This window comes from Phalacrocorax aristotelis, chromosome Z, assembly GCF_949628215.1.
Source record: "Phalacrocorax aristotelis chromosome Z, bGulAri2.1, whole genome shotgun sequence".
NCBI lineage: Eukaryota > Metazoa > Chordata > Aves > Suliformes > Phalacrocoracidae > Phalacrocorax > Phalacrocorax aristotelis.
The window spans coordinates 27,998,025-28,014,608 of record NC_134311.1 but is presented as its reverse complement, the minus strand read 5'-3'; the positions used below and the strand labels follow the sequence as shown (position 1 = coordinate 28,014,608).

Here is a 16,584-nt window from a genome sequence, read left to right as displayed (position 1 = left end):
TAAGGACGGGCCCAACTGTACAGCACTCTGCCATGGGACAGGGAATGTAGCTGTTGAGGGCTTGCGGGTAATAGTCAGGGGATAGACCAACACAGGGGGTGGTGTGGGGGCATCTGCTGCAGGCCAGCTCACCAAGAGGTGAAGCAATTCTTAGCTGGAGGAAGCCTCATGATGGCAGGACCAGGTATTCCCAAGGGACTTTTCCCACCAGCAATACCTTCTGGAAGCACCCCTCCCTGGGGCATAGAAAATCCACTGGGCGTGGAGCCGATTGGGCATCATGCCCACAGGGGTGGAGGGGATGCTGCTCCATACGCAGGGCGTGCAGGGTAGGGTCAGCTACAGCACAGAGATCACCCAGCAGGTCCATAGGGATGAAGCAGGTCAAGATTGAGACAGAAGTCCAGCATGCTGGTCAGCACTATGGCCAGGCATGGGCATGGCACAGCACAGCCCAGACAAGGATTCAGGACCTCAAAAGCAGTTCTGGCATGACAGGGGAGGCCCTGGGTGAGGCTTCTCCCAGCTCCATTTCACACTCAGCTGCTTCCCTGCAGCCTGATCCCAGGTATCCCAGCACTGGGTCAGAACTGGCCTTGAGCACAGGCAGACAGACCCCAAGGAGGACACGGAGGAGGCTCAGGCCTCTGACACAGCAAAAGTGAAGTGGAGAAATGTAAGCAGCTATTTGCAGTGAAAAAACAAGCCCCTTATGTCTTGTTTCCAACGTGACCAGATGCCACGGAGAATGGGAGGCACAAGGACGCAGGTACATCAAGGGGAGCTGGTAAAAGGCAGACACTGGAAGTAGAGAGGCCAGGCAACTGTAGCAGGAAGGTAAAAGCAATCCCTGCTACCATTTGTCCACACCCTAGTCCTGATTTTTTCTCAGGGAGAGGGGAGAAGGAGGACCCTGTACAAGGCCAACCTTTAGGGTCACCTCTTTCCCTAGGCTCTCCCAGCCGCAACAGGAGTGCTGCAGGTTCCCAGAGACACCTTCAAGCTGACCACAGGCATCTTCTGAAGGGGCTGTCTGGTCTGGAGGTTTTGTATTTCATATGCAAATGTCACTGCAGGCTTAGGGGCCACTAATGTGTATGACTCCTGGGGAAGCTGATGGGTATGGGTCCAGGGAAAGAAATGAAAGCCCAGTAGGAACTGTCTTTGTGTCTCATATCCCACAACAAGGGAAGTCAGGACAGCTTGTTACCACTAAAGAAGAGGTTGGGAAGCATGCACGCATTCATCCAGAATCAGCTCTTGTTGTTGAAAATGCAGAGTTTTTCTCAACTGTTTTGCTATTGCTTTTCTAAGGCAAAAAGAAAATGGAAAAGAAGGTCTGTGCCATCCAGGATATACATATGCCTGCCAACAAATTGGATTCCTCTGTTGGCTGGAATTACAAACTTGTACATGACAGGAAGGCTAGCAAATCAGCTTAAAAAAAAAAAAAAAGCCTGGTCAGCTGCTTCTGCTTATTCCTTCTCAGAGCAGTAGGGGGAGAAAAGAGATCAACTTAAAATTCACGATGGTCAGTCTTTCTTACGCTTCATTAGCCTGTACAAATCCTTGCTGTAAGTCTCCCAGGGCGATGCGATGTTCACTAAGACTTCCCTCTACCCGGCACAGGAAAAAAGGCTCTAGAGGGTGATTAAAGACAAAGAGGCCAAATTTAGGTTGCTCTGAACTAGTCTGTGGGAGCCAAGAACTCAGTGCTTATCCTCTATAAATGATGCATTGTGAGAGGATCTGGTGAGGCTGAGTGACAATTATCTTAGACAACAGCACACCTTCAGACAACTGCTCTGGGGGCTCATCTGTATATAGCAGAGGGTGAAGATGTTACCCCTTCTGAAACACCTGCTGCTGACCACTTGAAATGTCAGAATGTGGGTTGTAAACCAGTTACTTCAGTCTTCCTTTCCCTCCCACGCCACCAAAGTAAAATGGGGGATAATAATGCAGCATAAAATCTTTGAGATAAATATGCCTCATATCTTTGGATAATATCTACCTACCAGATTGCTCAGGAAGCTCAGGATCTGACAGATTCCACCACAGAAACAAAGAAAAACGTCTTCATTTGTGCAGCTCCTTAGGTCTTTAAACAACATGGCTTGTGATTTTTGGCAAAGGAGACAGCAGAACATCACAAAAAAAAGAGTTAGCCCTGAATGCTGCAGATATTCTGTGCCATCGTGGGAGAAGAAACAGAGATTCATGGTAATAGGTGGGGATTCAGCAATTCCCTTTGCAAATGTTGTGGGGTTTATGTCCAGCTCTACGTCCTGATTTAGGAAAGCCTCTAAGTCTGTTGTTAATGCTACTTTCATGAAAGGTTTCATTTGTGGAGCTTAGTTATCATTTGCACTGTGGACCTCTAGGGAAAGAGTTTAAAGCATGTCCAACAGATGCTGAGTGCCAAAACTGCAAAACACTAGTGGTGAGAAATTTCAGTGGGACTGTTTCCCTAATCAAAACTAAATACGTGCTCATAGAAACAATGACCAATATTATATGGTCAGTGGCCACAAAACTGCACTTTCTCTTGCTACATTTAATAATAAATTAATATTAAGTAAAATAATATTAATTAAATATAAAATTAATATTAATATAAAAGTAATTTAAAAATCACCAGCTATCTGGTGAGGAAATTTCTGGTGAGGAAACTTTTCCAAGGCAAGCAAATTTTGCAGATGGCTTTCTTGGTGTAAATGCTATTCGCATCCTTCCCCATGGCTACCCATTTATAAAACAGCCAGATGCTTGACAGCAATCTTAAAATAGCCTGCTACAAGGGACAATTGCATGGAAATTATCAGACAGGTGGTGATAGATACATTTGACCCCTAGCTATACTTTGGTTCAGGCTGACTAAGCAGCAACAGGTCTCATACCCTGTGGTGAACCTGTGAGCTGGAAAGGTCCTGGCTCACGTACAAGGGAGTGAAGTGAAGATGCCTCAGCAAAATATTTTGAAAGGTGGTTTTGAAGCCCAAAAATGCAAGATAACTGAACAGAACAATACACCAGAGCTAAAACAAAGACATCTATCTTTGGCAAGTGATGACCAAGATCGCCAAGTTTTTTTCTGTGTCAGATAATTCAGGGGTTTGTCTGTTAAAATAGGCAGGCTGCTTGCCTACCTCTCCTCGTGCCTATTGAAGACTTTCCAGCACTTTTCAGTTTTATCCCTGTCCTTTCAAGCACATAATTCCACATTTATATGTGATACAAATACTAGTCCATCATCAGAAAGGCAAGAAGGTAAGTCAGATGGAGGACAGCCCTGTTTCTGCAGAGTAGAGATATTCATGTGCTCTGCTTATTTTTAGTGGAAGACGGTGGGTAAATCTGAGCCAGCACGTTTTTCATTCAATCTGTCCCTGGACACTAACAGATGGTGCTTCCTTGTGCCAAGCACTAATGCACTGTACATTGGCGCTCACTGCTAGGACACAAAGCCTGCCAAGTCTCCGCTAAATCTGCTAATGCCAGGAAAATTGATAATAAACAGCTATCCGGGGACACAGTCCCAAGTTTTTCCTCTACCTCCAAAGCAGCACAGAAGCTGTAGCAGTGCAATGGTGTCAGCTGCTCTCCAGCTTGTGGCTATCAATGCAGCAAAGGAGACTCCTGGACTGGGGAAAAGGGGTCCTGAGGCTAAGAACATAGTTATGTATCTAAAGATGGTGGGAGGTCCATCTGCTTCACAGGAACCAGCTGTGTGCTTAAAACTGGGCTTTGAGAACCTTACCAACTTGTGCCTTAATGCTCAAACATCTGAACTAATGAAAATTGATATAAATAATTCTAAATATATATATATGTATGTATATATATGTATACACGTCACCTGGCAGTGTGATTCTTTTGTTTAGCACTCCTTAGTACCCCTTCAGCACTGAACATACTAAATTCAGGCTTACAGGTCTAATTCCTATGGCTAGCAATCCTAGGTATGATAAGGACACCTACAGAAGAAACTTCCACAGACACCTCTGAGAAGCTCACTTTGTTTTACAGGTGGTTGTGTTTATTCTTTGAATACAAGCATCCAAAATTCTTGAGCTGTAAAATTTCTGTTTCTTTCCACCAGTTGCCTCAGTGCCCAGGCTTCTTTCTTGGATTGTTCAAAGCTTGGGATCCACATCTCTTGAAGAGAAGTCCAGCCAGGGTTTGAAGACGAGAACCAGAACGCCTCTGGTTTGGGGCAGCTCAGATGGTTAACCTGAGCCCTCCACCTCTGGGGCAGCCATCCCTGGCAATGGAGGGAAATAAAAGGGTTATTCAGGGACCCTGGCAGACAGAGAAGAAGAAAGGTGCTATGCCATCGGTAAACTATCAAAGCATGTCTGTGGCATTTTCCTTCCCACTACAGGCTCTAACCATGTCCCTGTGGATGTCAGAGGGGAAGCTCTCCCCAGAGTGCCCAGGACAAAGCCAGTCATGCTGACAAGGGCCTGAGTCTCACATCAGGTCTAGCTGCAAATGAGCAGCACCAGCCCGAACTCTGAGCAAGGAGTTCTATTTTCATCATTAGATCCAGTTTTGATCTTAAATATGCACACACTTAATCATATTTTTTTAAGGAGAAAAAACAAGTCATGAATCTGACCAGGAGAACAAACTGGTCTTCATAGTCTTCCTGACTAGAGAGCCACAAAAGCATGGGGAAGGTATATCTGTATCTAACCTGTTCTATTCCTTTCCATAGTTCTATTCCTAACTCAAAGAGAGGACATCTGTCCAGATTTGCACCAGATTCAAACAGGAAAGCCTGTTTAAATGTAATGCTTACCAGTTTGCATTCCCCATCACCTCAGCTCACCTTAGTAACTTCAAATGCTTTCTTCATTGCCCCTCTACTGCCTGACACACAGTGTACTGCTCAGACTGTGAGCCAATAAAATATGGCCTAACAGATATAGGACAGCTGTAGGATACTAAAGCCATTAACCAATACATTTCTGGACAAAAATAAAGTGGGTTTTTTGATTCATGGAGACTGAACAGCTCATGGTGCCTTTGAAATGGCCCTCTGATGTCATGGCTGGCACCCTTGCAAGACTGCTGGGCCCTCAGTGCTGGGCTTCCTGATAAGACAGCCATTTATAGGTGGTCTCTTCAGCATGCTTTCAAGAGGTTTAGACCAGAAGGAATAGACCCACTTCCCCTCACAAACACACAACCTGGCTTACAGGTCAATATTTCAATGTTAAGTCACCATATGTGGCCACAGACAATGGCATGTTTTCACTACAGGTTTGCACGTACCCACACATACACGGACCCAGACAGTATTTAAGTCAGAAGGGACCCCCAGTGACCATCTGGTGCAGTCCTCTTTTCCAAACAGGTCTAATCATACCAAATTGCCTAGGGAAGCACTGAGTTGAGTTGTAAAACACCTCCAAGGACAGCGATCCCACAACCTCTCTGGGCAACCTGTTTCCAAATATTACAGGTAACCTAAAGCAAGTCAGCAAGTTAGGCTACTTCCTGTAGTCTGATAAAAACTTCCTCCCTGAACAATTCAAGCCTTCTGCTGAAATGACCACCAGCCCAACAGTCAATGTGTATGAGCTCAAGCACTGCAGCACTATGAGGAACACATCCTCTGGCCATGCACCTACACCTTCTGCCAATGCCTTTTGACATGAGGATATACAACTCAATGGCATTGCAATCCCAGTGGTTGCAGGCTGGCCAGAAATCTGGTAACCAAGCTTCCTGGGACAAATCTGAGCCTAGTGCCATTTTAAAGCCTCACTGAGACACAAGGACAAGTCACAATTACCTTTTCTTTCCTTCTGATGTTTTCCCACACTCTGTTACACACCATGCACTCAAAGGTGTCAATGTAATTGTCCTGGGTGATATCTTGCACTCCCCACTTGCGTTCCTTCATTGTTGTAAGCAGCCTTGGGTTGGATATGTCGCCTTTCAGTTTCCATTGTAGGTAGGACTCATATTCTCCATCATTTGTATCCAATGTTTTGATATAGTGGGCCAGCTCCCGAGGGTGTGAAAAACTGGATACCAGGATTGCACTCTTGTTACTAGGAAGCCAGTCTACAATGCTGGGAGATCCAAAGTACACTGGTACCACTCCCAACTTCAGCGGCCGCCAGAGCTTTTCAGTGATGTAATCTTCACAGATAGCATTTTCAAAAGCAAGAATGAACTTGTACTGTGCCAGTATTTTATAGAAGTTCGCATCATCCATCGCAGTTGGATTTCTGAGTTGCTGAGGAAGGTCTCTGTTATGCAGACACTCCCCGTAAGAGTCTACTTCAATGTGGCACATCAGCTCACGCACATAGCTGTCCCGGTCAGAAGGAGGATTGCAGTCAGACTGCACATATACAAGTGGTGCAAGCCTCTTCCTCAGGCTGTTCTTCATCTGCAGTGGTATCATGTACCTCAACGACTTCAGGACCTCTACACCCTCAAGGTACTGAGTGGTCAGCGGTAGGTGAGAATGGCGGCTGAAGGTTGCAGTGTGGTTGAATAAGGTGATGGTCGGTTCGTGGAAGAGTTTGTAGTTGTTTTTTGGTGACTCTTCATGGAAAAGGGCCCAATCATGATAGTCTTTACGAGGGAGGGGTAGGCTGTCTATACTGAAATCAGTACCTAGAAAAAAGCAAATGGTGTTTAGTCTGCCCCTATCTATCATGCCACACTAACTACAATAACACAGAAGTCTTGTTTTCATTTAATATCAGCCCTACAACCATCACATTTATGACATTATAAGGCAGTATTGCGAAGAGAGCAATTCATGCAAAGACAGAGGAGCATTATGATGGAAAAAACTGAATTTGGCACCAGAAAAATCTAGAGAAAGGAGATCAGTAGTTGTTATTATTAGAAATGGTTTCCTTTCAGTTCATATTAGTTTAAAGGCTTTTCATTTCAAAGACTCACTAAGAATTTCATATTTTAATGCACTGATTATGAGACTAATAAGATGCTTAATAATCCCCTGCTTCTGTAAATAGGGGAACAGATGGTATTGCTTCTCTCTATGATGTGAAAGAAATGGTTACTGCAGTGCTCAATTTGGTTCTAGTAACAAAACAACAAAAAGGATGCTAAAATATTGGACATGGTTAAGGAGAAAAATAACAAGAATTATTTCAAGTCTTGGAAAGACATTTTACTATAGAGACTTTGGAAGCCACTCTATTTAGTTTAGCAAAGAGAGAATTAGAGGTGATGTATCACAGCTGCCTAACAGAAATATAAAGAAGTAGATTCTGGCAGAAGACAGCTCCTCAAACTAATGCCAACAGTAGACGAAGAACCATGTCTAAACTCTAAAAACAGACCACTGCAGCTGCTTGCACCTCCCTGCAAGGACACGGAGCCTCCAGAACAACTTAGGAAAGCTGTGTTGGAAGCTTTAGGACAAACCTAGAAGCCTTTTCTCAAAGGCTGGTCTGTGCAAAAGTGGATTCAAAATACGAGCTCATGAACCTGACCCTTGTTCTCCCATCAATGCTACTGTACTACACTCGTACAACTAGCCTTATTACAGGTTAAATGCAAAGTTGATGAATCTGTCAAGATAATTCCTCACTGTCTTATAACTATATCTATTTTTTACTTAAGTACAAGCACTGTATATTCAAAACTTTTAACTGGTTATTGTCAAGCAAGTGAGGTTCATAAACTGAAACAAACAGTGGTTTAGAAAACGCCACAGATCCTTCTTTTTGGACAAGCTATCCTACCATCCCAGCCACACTCGTAACTTTTCACTCTCTCTTCTACCCTTGTCTTCAAATCACGGATTAGAAAAAAGATGGACCTAGAAAAAGTCTAACACAGAATTTTGACCTAAAACCTGATATATAGAGAAAGAAAAAAAAAGCCCAGTGGTCTTTGTGGGTACATGAGCCTACCAAGATGACTCCAAGGATGATCTTATAAAACCAACATAAGACTTCACCACTGCAGTGAAGATGGATGTTCACTGCCAGTAACTTAACAACCTTCTACAGAGCAAGATCATTCAAGAACATCAGGCATTTTTTCCTTAAGGCCGCTAAGTATTTGACCTTCTTTTTTCTACTGAAGAGTGGTCCCGAGCCCTCAACGCTAGAAGGTTGAAGGGCTGTGCCACTCACTGAAAAATGCTATTTGCTGCCTCTGCTGCTGATGTGTTATAGTGATACAAGAAGGTGAGGAAAATTGAAATGAACCAAATTCTCACAGAGAAAATTATAAGGTCTATCTGGTTTTGAAAACACTTTGCTCTAAGTGATGCCCAGAAGAGAAGCAGCAGCACATACAGACAATAATGACATGCTGTGGATAGAAACCATAGTGCTTCAGCTCTGTCTCTCGCAATGGTGCTGCCTCTTTAAGATACTATTGCAGGGAAGAGGGAAAGAAAATCCAGGAAAGAATGAGACAGGAAAGGAATGAGAGAGAGACAAAAACACAAAATGTAAACCTTACTAAACAAGGAGAGAATAGGCAAAGACAAACTTAAAGTACTATAGATCAGAGCACATCTGAATGACTGATTCTGGTATAACCATCAACCTCAGTCCGGCAAGAAGACCAAAAGCTTTTAAGGATTAAAGGAAAGATAACATCAGTATGTTCCCACCCCATGAGATGAAGGAAATAAAGGAGCCTATGAGGGGATAAAGAAAGCACAACTAGATCACAATTACAAGCAATTTCAACGTCCGATTTATTAATTAGGAAATCTTAACATATGTGGCAAAGTGCAGAAGAGAAAGACAGATGCTGTCAGGAGAAGTTCCACGTCTTAGGAGACATTCCAAGGACTCAACACTCCAGTGCAGAAAAGTGGGACATTCTCCTCCCTTAGAAACAACACACCTGAGGCTCTGACAGCATGGCACCAGATCCAGCTCACGCTGACTCACTTGCACTGGTAGCTCATGCTACACATGAAACTCTTGTGAAGCATGTGACGCTGAAAGGGTGGCTTGAGAATCCCTCCCAAAAGCAGAGACAAAATCCAGCAAGTGGATGTCATGTCTTCCTTCTAAACAGGAGGGGGTAGCACTAAGCAAAGTCATCACCTACACCTAGGTGTTTCCCAGGCCAGGACAGTAAGTCAGGACATGCTGCAGAAAAGCAGGGGTTCCTAACAAAGCAGTCCTGCTGGAAAACACCTGTACCCTTTATTTCTGCATAATGTTTTTTCTAAGCTTTGGATCATTCTTTTCTTGCCCACTGACCAAGGGGAAAATTAATGCAGTTTCTTTGGAAGGTGAAACTGTGCCCCGATCCAACCTTAGCAGGGAAATGCAGATGTTCATCTGTTCACTCAGCAGGCTGTTCAGAGGGAACTTCTGGAACAAGAAAATCTGCCTTTCTGCAAGCCCACACCTCAGTGCATAAAGATCAGAGAGTGTGTGTGTGTGAAGCTTTTCTATATTGATGCAGCATTTTTTTCCCCTTCAATACCATCTATGACCTTTGTCTCTGCAGGTTTTAGCATTGTGAGATCATTTATTGTGGTTTAAAAACAAGTAACTTTTTTGCATATTTTGACACTTGTCTTCATCAGAGTTTATAGCCAGCGTCACTAGAAAAAGACTACAGGGAGAGTCTTTTGCCCAGTATAAATAGTCCTTTAAAAATAAGTAAGTAAACCATGTTCACAAGCCTGCTAAAAATTAACAGTAATAGTCATCCTAATGCTGAAACAGACAAACAGAATTACTGCCAGAGATCAAAACCACAAGACTTTATAGCTTTCATGTGATGCAAGCCCAGCTTTCCTTGCCTTTAATTGGGTCAGCTTCTCATTCCTTTGTTGTTATCCCTTCGCTTTCCTGCTTGACCACTATATTATCAACTGGCAAAGCTGACCTACTTGGAGCTCTGAAAAGATTAGTGATGAGAAGATTTTGGTTCACTGTTAGCAACCAAGGTAAAGGACGTTCTTTCCTGTATTTCCAGTTCACCTGTACCCTGACTGAGTGAATGAGATTCAGGACTGTTTTATTTTGTTTTGTCTCCAGAAAAGGAGCTGAACCTACCAATCACAGAAAAGCATTTTTGCTTTGTTTTCCACCTAAAATTCACTTTTCCTCTGAAAAGCAACTGTGTGGTAGAAAAAGAACAAAATTAACAAAATAAGACCTACTCTTAAAAGATGCGTCTCTTGTATTTCGTAGACTCAGTTTACAGTACAGGTAGTGGGAAGTTTCTGAGGTGGCAGAGCCAGAGCAGCTCAGAAGGTTGCACTAGCTGTTGCTCCCTGTGCAGAATCAATAGGTTTCTTTCACTACTTTCCATTTACAGTCTGCTAGCAATGTCTCGGCACATGAGGCAGGGGAGTTGTGCAGTTACCAGGGAGGGCATTATTTTAAGACAAAAGGCTTGCACAAGTGCAACAAAGGCCTTGCAGAACCTCTGCAAGGGGTGACAAGCCAGAAGACTGGAAAAAGCTGGCTTGATCTCAGCCTGTCTTTTCATGACTTGGCAGCTACGGGAAATGATCTCCCATAAACAGAGAGCACATGTGATGCGAAAGCAGCGTGAGACAAGGCAACAGTCATCCCACAGACATGCATGATCACTTTTCAGAGTTTTTTTGCAGAGAACGTGCATCTCTGGATCTCTGCTGCTGGTATGCAGCACCAGGCAAAGTTTAGCACAATAAGCTGCATTACTTTCCTGCTCTCAGTGAGAGACACCTAGAATATTTAATCTCTAAAGGAAAATAAATGGGCAGGAGGTAAAGTTAATCTTTTAAAAAGAAACTGATCCTTACCATAGAACAGAAATGCTCTTGTCATCTGATTGTGCTGGTAGGTCTTGTTGACAGTAAAGAAGCACACATCCTCTCCGCAGTGACCCAATCTCCCTGTCTCTCCAGTCAGGGGAGACCACCAGAGCAGGATGGGGTAGTGATTTACATCAGACTCTGTCTTCAAGCTGCTGTGAAGTTTCTGCTGCTTAAACTGTAAAGCATGTCTCTCCACAGGCTTTAATGGACCACGGTGTAAACTGGAGATTACTGCCACCTTGTTCTCTGAATTGCCCAGTTCAGTGACAACCTTCAGGGAAATAAACATACACATCACAGCGCATCACTGTCACTAGCCAGGACATGTGCTTGACAAATCAGAGTTTAAGCATCAAGCACTAAGCAAGTCTGCATGTGAAGCTTCTGTCAAGCAAAGCGGATGCATTTCACTGACTCCAGTCACCGTCCAGGTGATCTTATGTCAGAACAGCAAAAGCTGTAATTTGAATTTGTAAGGAGGAGGCAGGAAATAAATTTCTGTACTGAGTTATGGCCACATCATATACGATTTAACAACACAACATCTGCTTTCTCCCTGGAAAAAGGACAAAACAGAGAACAGCCCTTCCACAGCCACCCTTCTGGAAATTAGCTGTAAAAAAACCCGTAAGTTTTCATGTCTCTGTATGGCCATCTGTACTCATCCTTATTGATTTTTAAACCACTGACTGAATAAACCAGATGCAGACAGGTCTTAAAGACAGTATAACTACAACTTCCTGGCTAGGTAGAGGAGAAAAATCCCATCTGTATGCAGAGAAGTGAATGACTTACCAGTATGAACCACCATTTTCAGATCTGAAACCCTGCAAGGAACCTTAAAAACCCTCCACCCGCAGAAGCCCCTAACACTGCTCACCATCAGGTATGAGACAGAAGTCCCCAGAAAATCTGGGGCATTTCCGGTCCGCATGAAGCCACCGCTCTTTTCTACAGGCAGTACCTGTCACAAAAGTATCCTGGGGCAGAGAAGTCTGTTGAGCAAAGTGACAGAAATGGTGCCAGCAGGTATTGCCACAGGACACATAGCTCCTGCTCTTAGCTTTAGTGGGGAAAAGATCTTCCTGCTACTGTGCAAATGTTTTTTTGTGCATTCACCTTCACAGGCAGTGCATAATGCCACCCCAGGAACAGCTGCAATAATGATGGGGAGCTCAAACACACTGGGCAGCTTTGGCCACAGCACTTTGATTTGTCACGTAGCTCTGAGGGAGGATATTGGAAAGGAGGTGAGTGTTGTTTATATTAAGTTGTTTGAAACCATTTATCTTCCCTGATAGCTTAACCACATGCATTCAGTTTGCCATCCACTGTATCATTCTCTCTCACTGTAGCAAAATACACTGATAGTAGCGAGACTAAACAGGCTCTGCACTACACAAGATACTGGGAAAGCACACACACAGTCGACTGTGGGGAGTGCAGCTGTACAGGAAAAAAAAACAAACCAAAACACTCCTGCAGTGGTAAGTGGACAAGATACTGGCTGGGTAAAAGATTCATATGTCTGATGGTTTGACAAGATATAACGGCACCGATATAATTGAAGTAAGGCTATAACTACCTCATGTCCAGGTTTCTCCAGGAACATGCTTCCTTACTTCCAAACTTTGCCCTGGCAGAATTTACAGCGTCTCTTTATTTCTGCAGAATTTCTAGTAGGTCTCTCTGAACGCCTGGTGTTCACCCAACTGAATCAACAGCTTCTGTGCTACAGCACTCCTGGCGTCTCAGGGTCCAGAAACTTGTCTCAACATTGTTGGCAGGCAAGTTTCACTACTAAAGCCTGATCTCTACGGCAGCTGAATGGAACAGTTTAATCACCAAGGCTGACCCGGCAGGAATGTGCGCCCCATTATCTTGGAGTACTCATCGTCCGCACAAAAGCCTGGGCCCAAGGCTGACTGGCAATATATGGGGGGGCTCGGACCCTCTAGAACTTTCAGGCACCCTCTAGCTATAGTACTAGGCATTCGCCCCACCGCCGAGGGGGAGGCAGGGGCATGCAGAACAGTTACTGACTATGCAAGAGAGCAACCTTATAAAAGGGGAAACCAGCAGAGACGACGGGGGTCGTGTTCTAGAACATCTCCCCCTCCACCGGCTTCAAAGATGCATCAGACGCCCGGACTCCCCGCCCGGACTGGACGGACTGCTGCAGGTCCGTGGTGATAGCTATCGCAACAGTCCTGCTCTCTCCCTCCCTCTCGTTCCCTTTTTCACCTTTTTTTTTTCCTCTTTCTTTGCTTTTCTCTCCTGTATCTATTTCTGGCCAAATAAAGTGACGTGGCACTTGACTCCGTTTTGAGTCTTAATTCTGTTTTCGAGAATGTAAAAGGAACCTAGTCACAACAACACATTGGAGTTAATCAGAAGTTAAGCCCAGCTGCCCCCAACCTCCCAGAATTATCTGAGGTAAGTTGGAAAGCAAGGGGGTTTAACCTCTGCCAAACTGTTCAACCCAACAGTGGATCACGACATGGCACCAGGGCACCAAGTGTCACCACCCAGAGAACACTCCCAGATAAAAATCCCAGCTAGGCACAGGGAAGCTCCAACCAGGTCCAAGCCTGCTTAGCTGTGGAACTGCAGTGGAGTCACAAACTCTCCCAACAAAGATCCTAAAGATTTGCTAGTATCGCTCCTGTGCTGGAGCAGCCATATCACCTTTGGATGCCTTGTTCAGGAGAACAGAACTAAAAGTGACCACTGAGTGACAGCAACTGCCCCCAAGAAATGGCTCCAATTTGGAGTAGGCAGCTAGCCTGGGAGAGCTTCAGAGGTCCTCCTGCAGGCTCTGCTGGGAGTTACCTGAGGTACCTGTCTGAACCAGAGCCTCAGTCTACAGCACAGCCCAAGTGGAAAGACATCTCTGTGGCAGATCCCAGTCCTCTCATGGCCAAAGTCTCCTACAGTCCCACGACTGCCAGACAAGGCTGATTCAATTTGTCTAAAAGTTGTTCTCTTCTAATAAAAATCTAGGATAACCTGCACCAGCCACAAATTAATATGCTTCCACATTGATTTTCCTCTCATGCATTTATTTACTGACCAGCTACTAGACTTCCCAATCTAACACTGGCCTTTGTGTCAGGACTGAGGGACAGATCTCAACCACCACTTACTGATGTGCTCTTATTTCCCTGGCCTGTCTGCCACATTACTATGAAATTGGTCCAACCTTGCATCCCTGCCTAATGAGTTCAAACACATGAACAAAGGAGGCAATGCTGGATGGAGACAACGCAACATGGCATGGTATGGTACACCACTCCTGAGAAACTCCTCCAGGTGCCAAGGAGCTGTGCAAGAAAGGTGTTCTCTATGTAATGTCACATCTGGAGTCAGCTATTACCACCAGGCCAATGCTGTTGACAGTTTCTTTAAACGCACGCCTCAAAGCAGACTTGTACTGAAAACGCCTTGTCGCATTCAATGCTCTCTCTCATCTGCCAGAAATGTGTCATACTTTGAGAGCGCTTTCATGCATACCCATCCCCCTTGCACCTGGTACCTGGAGTGTCAGCACAAGAAAAAAGGCAGCTGCAAAGCAGAAGCAAGATGCCCACAGTTTCTTCCTCCTCATCCTCATGCTGCACTGCAAGGCCTGCCAGAGCAGCTAGAGCTAGCATCAGGAAGACCAGCTTGTCTAAAATCTTCAGCCTTTGCTGTAGGGCTTTCCCACGCCATCCTTACTCCTCTTCATGGTGACCACTGCTGAAAAAAGAGTACAGCATCAATAAAGACAGCTCCTGAAGCTCACTGGTTAGCTTGACGTCTACCCATAGCTTTTTGTAGCTGTCAGGGCCACATTTTGCCAGCTGAGCGCTTCTCAAATCAGGTAGGACCATTTATAAAGCCTCTGCATCTTCTGTGCCTCCTGCAATATAGCCGAAATGGGGCACCAGGAGGCGAAGAGGCTGAATTCAGCTCACAGCTGTGTTGGTGAAAATCTACTCAAGGCACACTGTGGAGCATCTTTAATACCACACGTCTTACCCTGTGCCTGGCAAAAAGTAAGACTCTAGTGTCCCACTGCATGCCTCCCTACTCTCTGCCCTGGTAAAAGACAAGTAATCGCCCTGTTTTTAGGTATTCTTCTAGAGAGGGAACTGCCCATACCAAGTGTGTGCTGTACCACTTGCCCCAGGGTATTGTACTGGGTCGTGGCTTCATTCTTGCATTTGCAGCAAGCACCCAACACCCAGTACTGTTACCCAGCGGTGCGGTGCACGTCCGTACTTGGCGTGGGCCACACACGGCTCTGACGTACCCCAATTTCGCCAGCCAAGATGACCTTGCAGCGCTTTCCCACCTCGGACAGGCCAAGCAGAAGCCCTGAGGACTTAAGGGAAAAAGGTTAAATCACCACCCGCGGCTGTCCTGCGACAGCAGCAGCTCTCTGCAAACCCTCCTTAACTTCCTCCCAGCTCTCCGTGCCGCCTCTCCTTCCAGCCCTGCCTGCCTACGCTTCCCTGGGCTCAGCACCGCAGCCGGGGCTGTGGCTGCCCCGGCACCGCCGCCCCGCAGCCCCACTGGGGGCTGCGGCTCCGGCCCTGCTCCCCACCTGTGGGTCGGCACCCTCCGGCCGGGCGCACGCCGCTGTACTCACCCCGATAAAGTCGCTCCCGCCTCAACGCCGCCGTCCCCCCCTCCGGCTGGGTTTGAAGGGTGTTTGGGGTGGCTTGGGGTTTTTTTTGTTTGTTTGTTTGTGGGTTTTTTTCTCTTTTTGTTTTCACAGCCAGCGTGCGCACCTCCTCGGTGCGAGGGGGGAGCCCGGCGTGGTGCCAGCCCTGCGTCGGGCCCCCCGGCGGGGCGGCGCGGATCCGCGCCTCTCTCCGCCCACCGCGCAGCCGGCCGCCGGGCGGGGGAGGACCAGCTCTTTTTGGGGCCCCCAGGGCCCCGAAGAGGAAACGCAGAGGTCCAGCCGGCCCGAGAGCGCCATCGGTCCCACGCCACCGCCCCCGACTGCTCTTCCCGCTAGTCCCGCGCTGCAAGACCTCGCACCCCGCCTCCCCCGGATCTGCCGCTGTTTTCTATATCTGGTTAGCACAATTGCACTTTTTGCGCTTTTATTTTTTTACGACAGTGCTGTTATTTTAGCCGATGCTATCCTGACGAGGACTTTGACTGCAACAGGCCAGAGGTCTGTCAGGAAAAGAAATGCGTCATGGAAGTTGGGAAGCCGCGGAGCGCCTAGAGGCCGAGCCCTGGCTCACCGAGAGGGAACGCATCCCTGGTCCCTCCGGTGCAGGGGTGGGCAGGCATCCCACCCGGGACCCTGCCTGGCTCCCAACCTCGCTCGCCGAGGCGTCCCTGCAGGGCCACGCAGAGCCATCAGGATACAGTCCTGCCTGCCAACTCAGTGCTTCCAGAGGCTGGGCCCCTCTTAATGCAGTTTTTGGCATTTGCTATTTGTCGTGAAGGACATGTACTCTGAAAGTCTGGTTCTGCAGGCTCAGGGCAGAGCCTGTATTCATCGACCGGATATACACAAATGAACCATACATGTCTGTATTTCCAACACGTCTATCTCATACATACACATTCGTATTAACACAGAGATATCTTACACCTACACAGCTCTTCATTTGTATGTGTATTTATACACAAACACTGGAAAGCACCGTATCTGCTGCTTCTAACCCCGACGTGGCAGGCAGGGGAGGTGCAAGAGGGAGATTACTTGGGGGATGCCACGTGCCTCAACTGAAATGCATGAGCAATTTATATTGCACAAACGTTATGCACAAAGCTCATCTCTGAACTCTGGT

At 46.2% G+C, this 16,584-nt stretch overlaps 1 protein-coding gene across 3 annotated transcripts; it reads right to left on the bottom strand.

Annotated features, from left to right (window-relative positions):
• Nucleotides 1-4,017: 4,017 nt before the first annotated feature.
• On the bottom strand, nt 4,018-15,624 carry POFUT3 (protein O-fucosyltransferase 3). Of its 3 annotated transcripts, none has more exons than XM_075078712.1 (5): nt 15,423-15,624; nt 14,325-14,524; nt 10,775-11,060; nt 5,804-6,639; nt 4,018-4,264 (listed from the first exon to the last, which is right to left on the bottom strand). In XM_075078712.1, exons 2-5 carry the CDS (start codon nt 14,400-14,402, stop codon nt 4,040-4,042), a joined length of 1,425 nt encoding a protein of 474 aa, XP_074934813.1. In that variant the 5' UTR covers nt 14,403-14,524; nt 15,423-15,624; the 3' UTR covers nt 4,018-4,039. The 3 variants fall into 3 exon arrangements, with proteins under 3 accessions (XP_074934813.1, XP_074934814.1, XP_074934815.1); XM_075078713.1 differs by having other exon boundaries at nt 14,325-14,527; nt 15,423-15,597; XM_075078714.1 differs by lacking the exon at nt 15,423-15,624 and adding an exon at nt 15,084-15,386.
• Nucleotides 15,625-16,584: the final 960 nt, after the last annotated feature.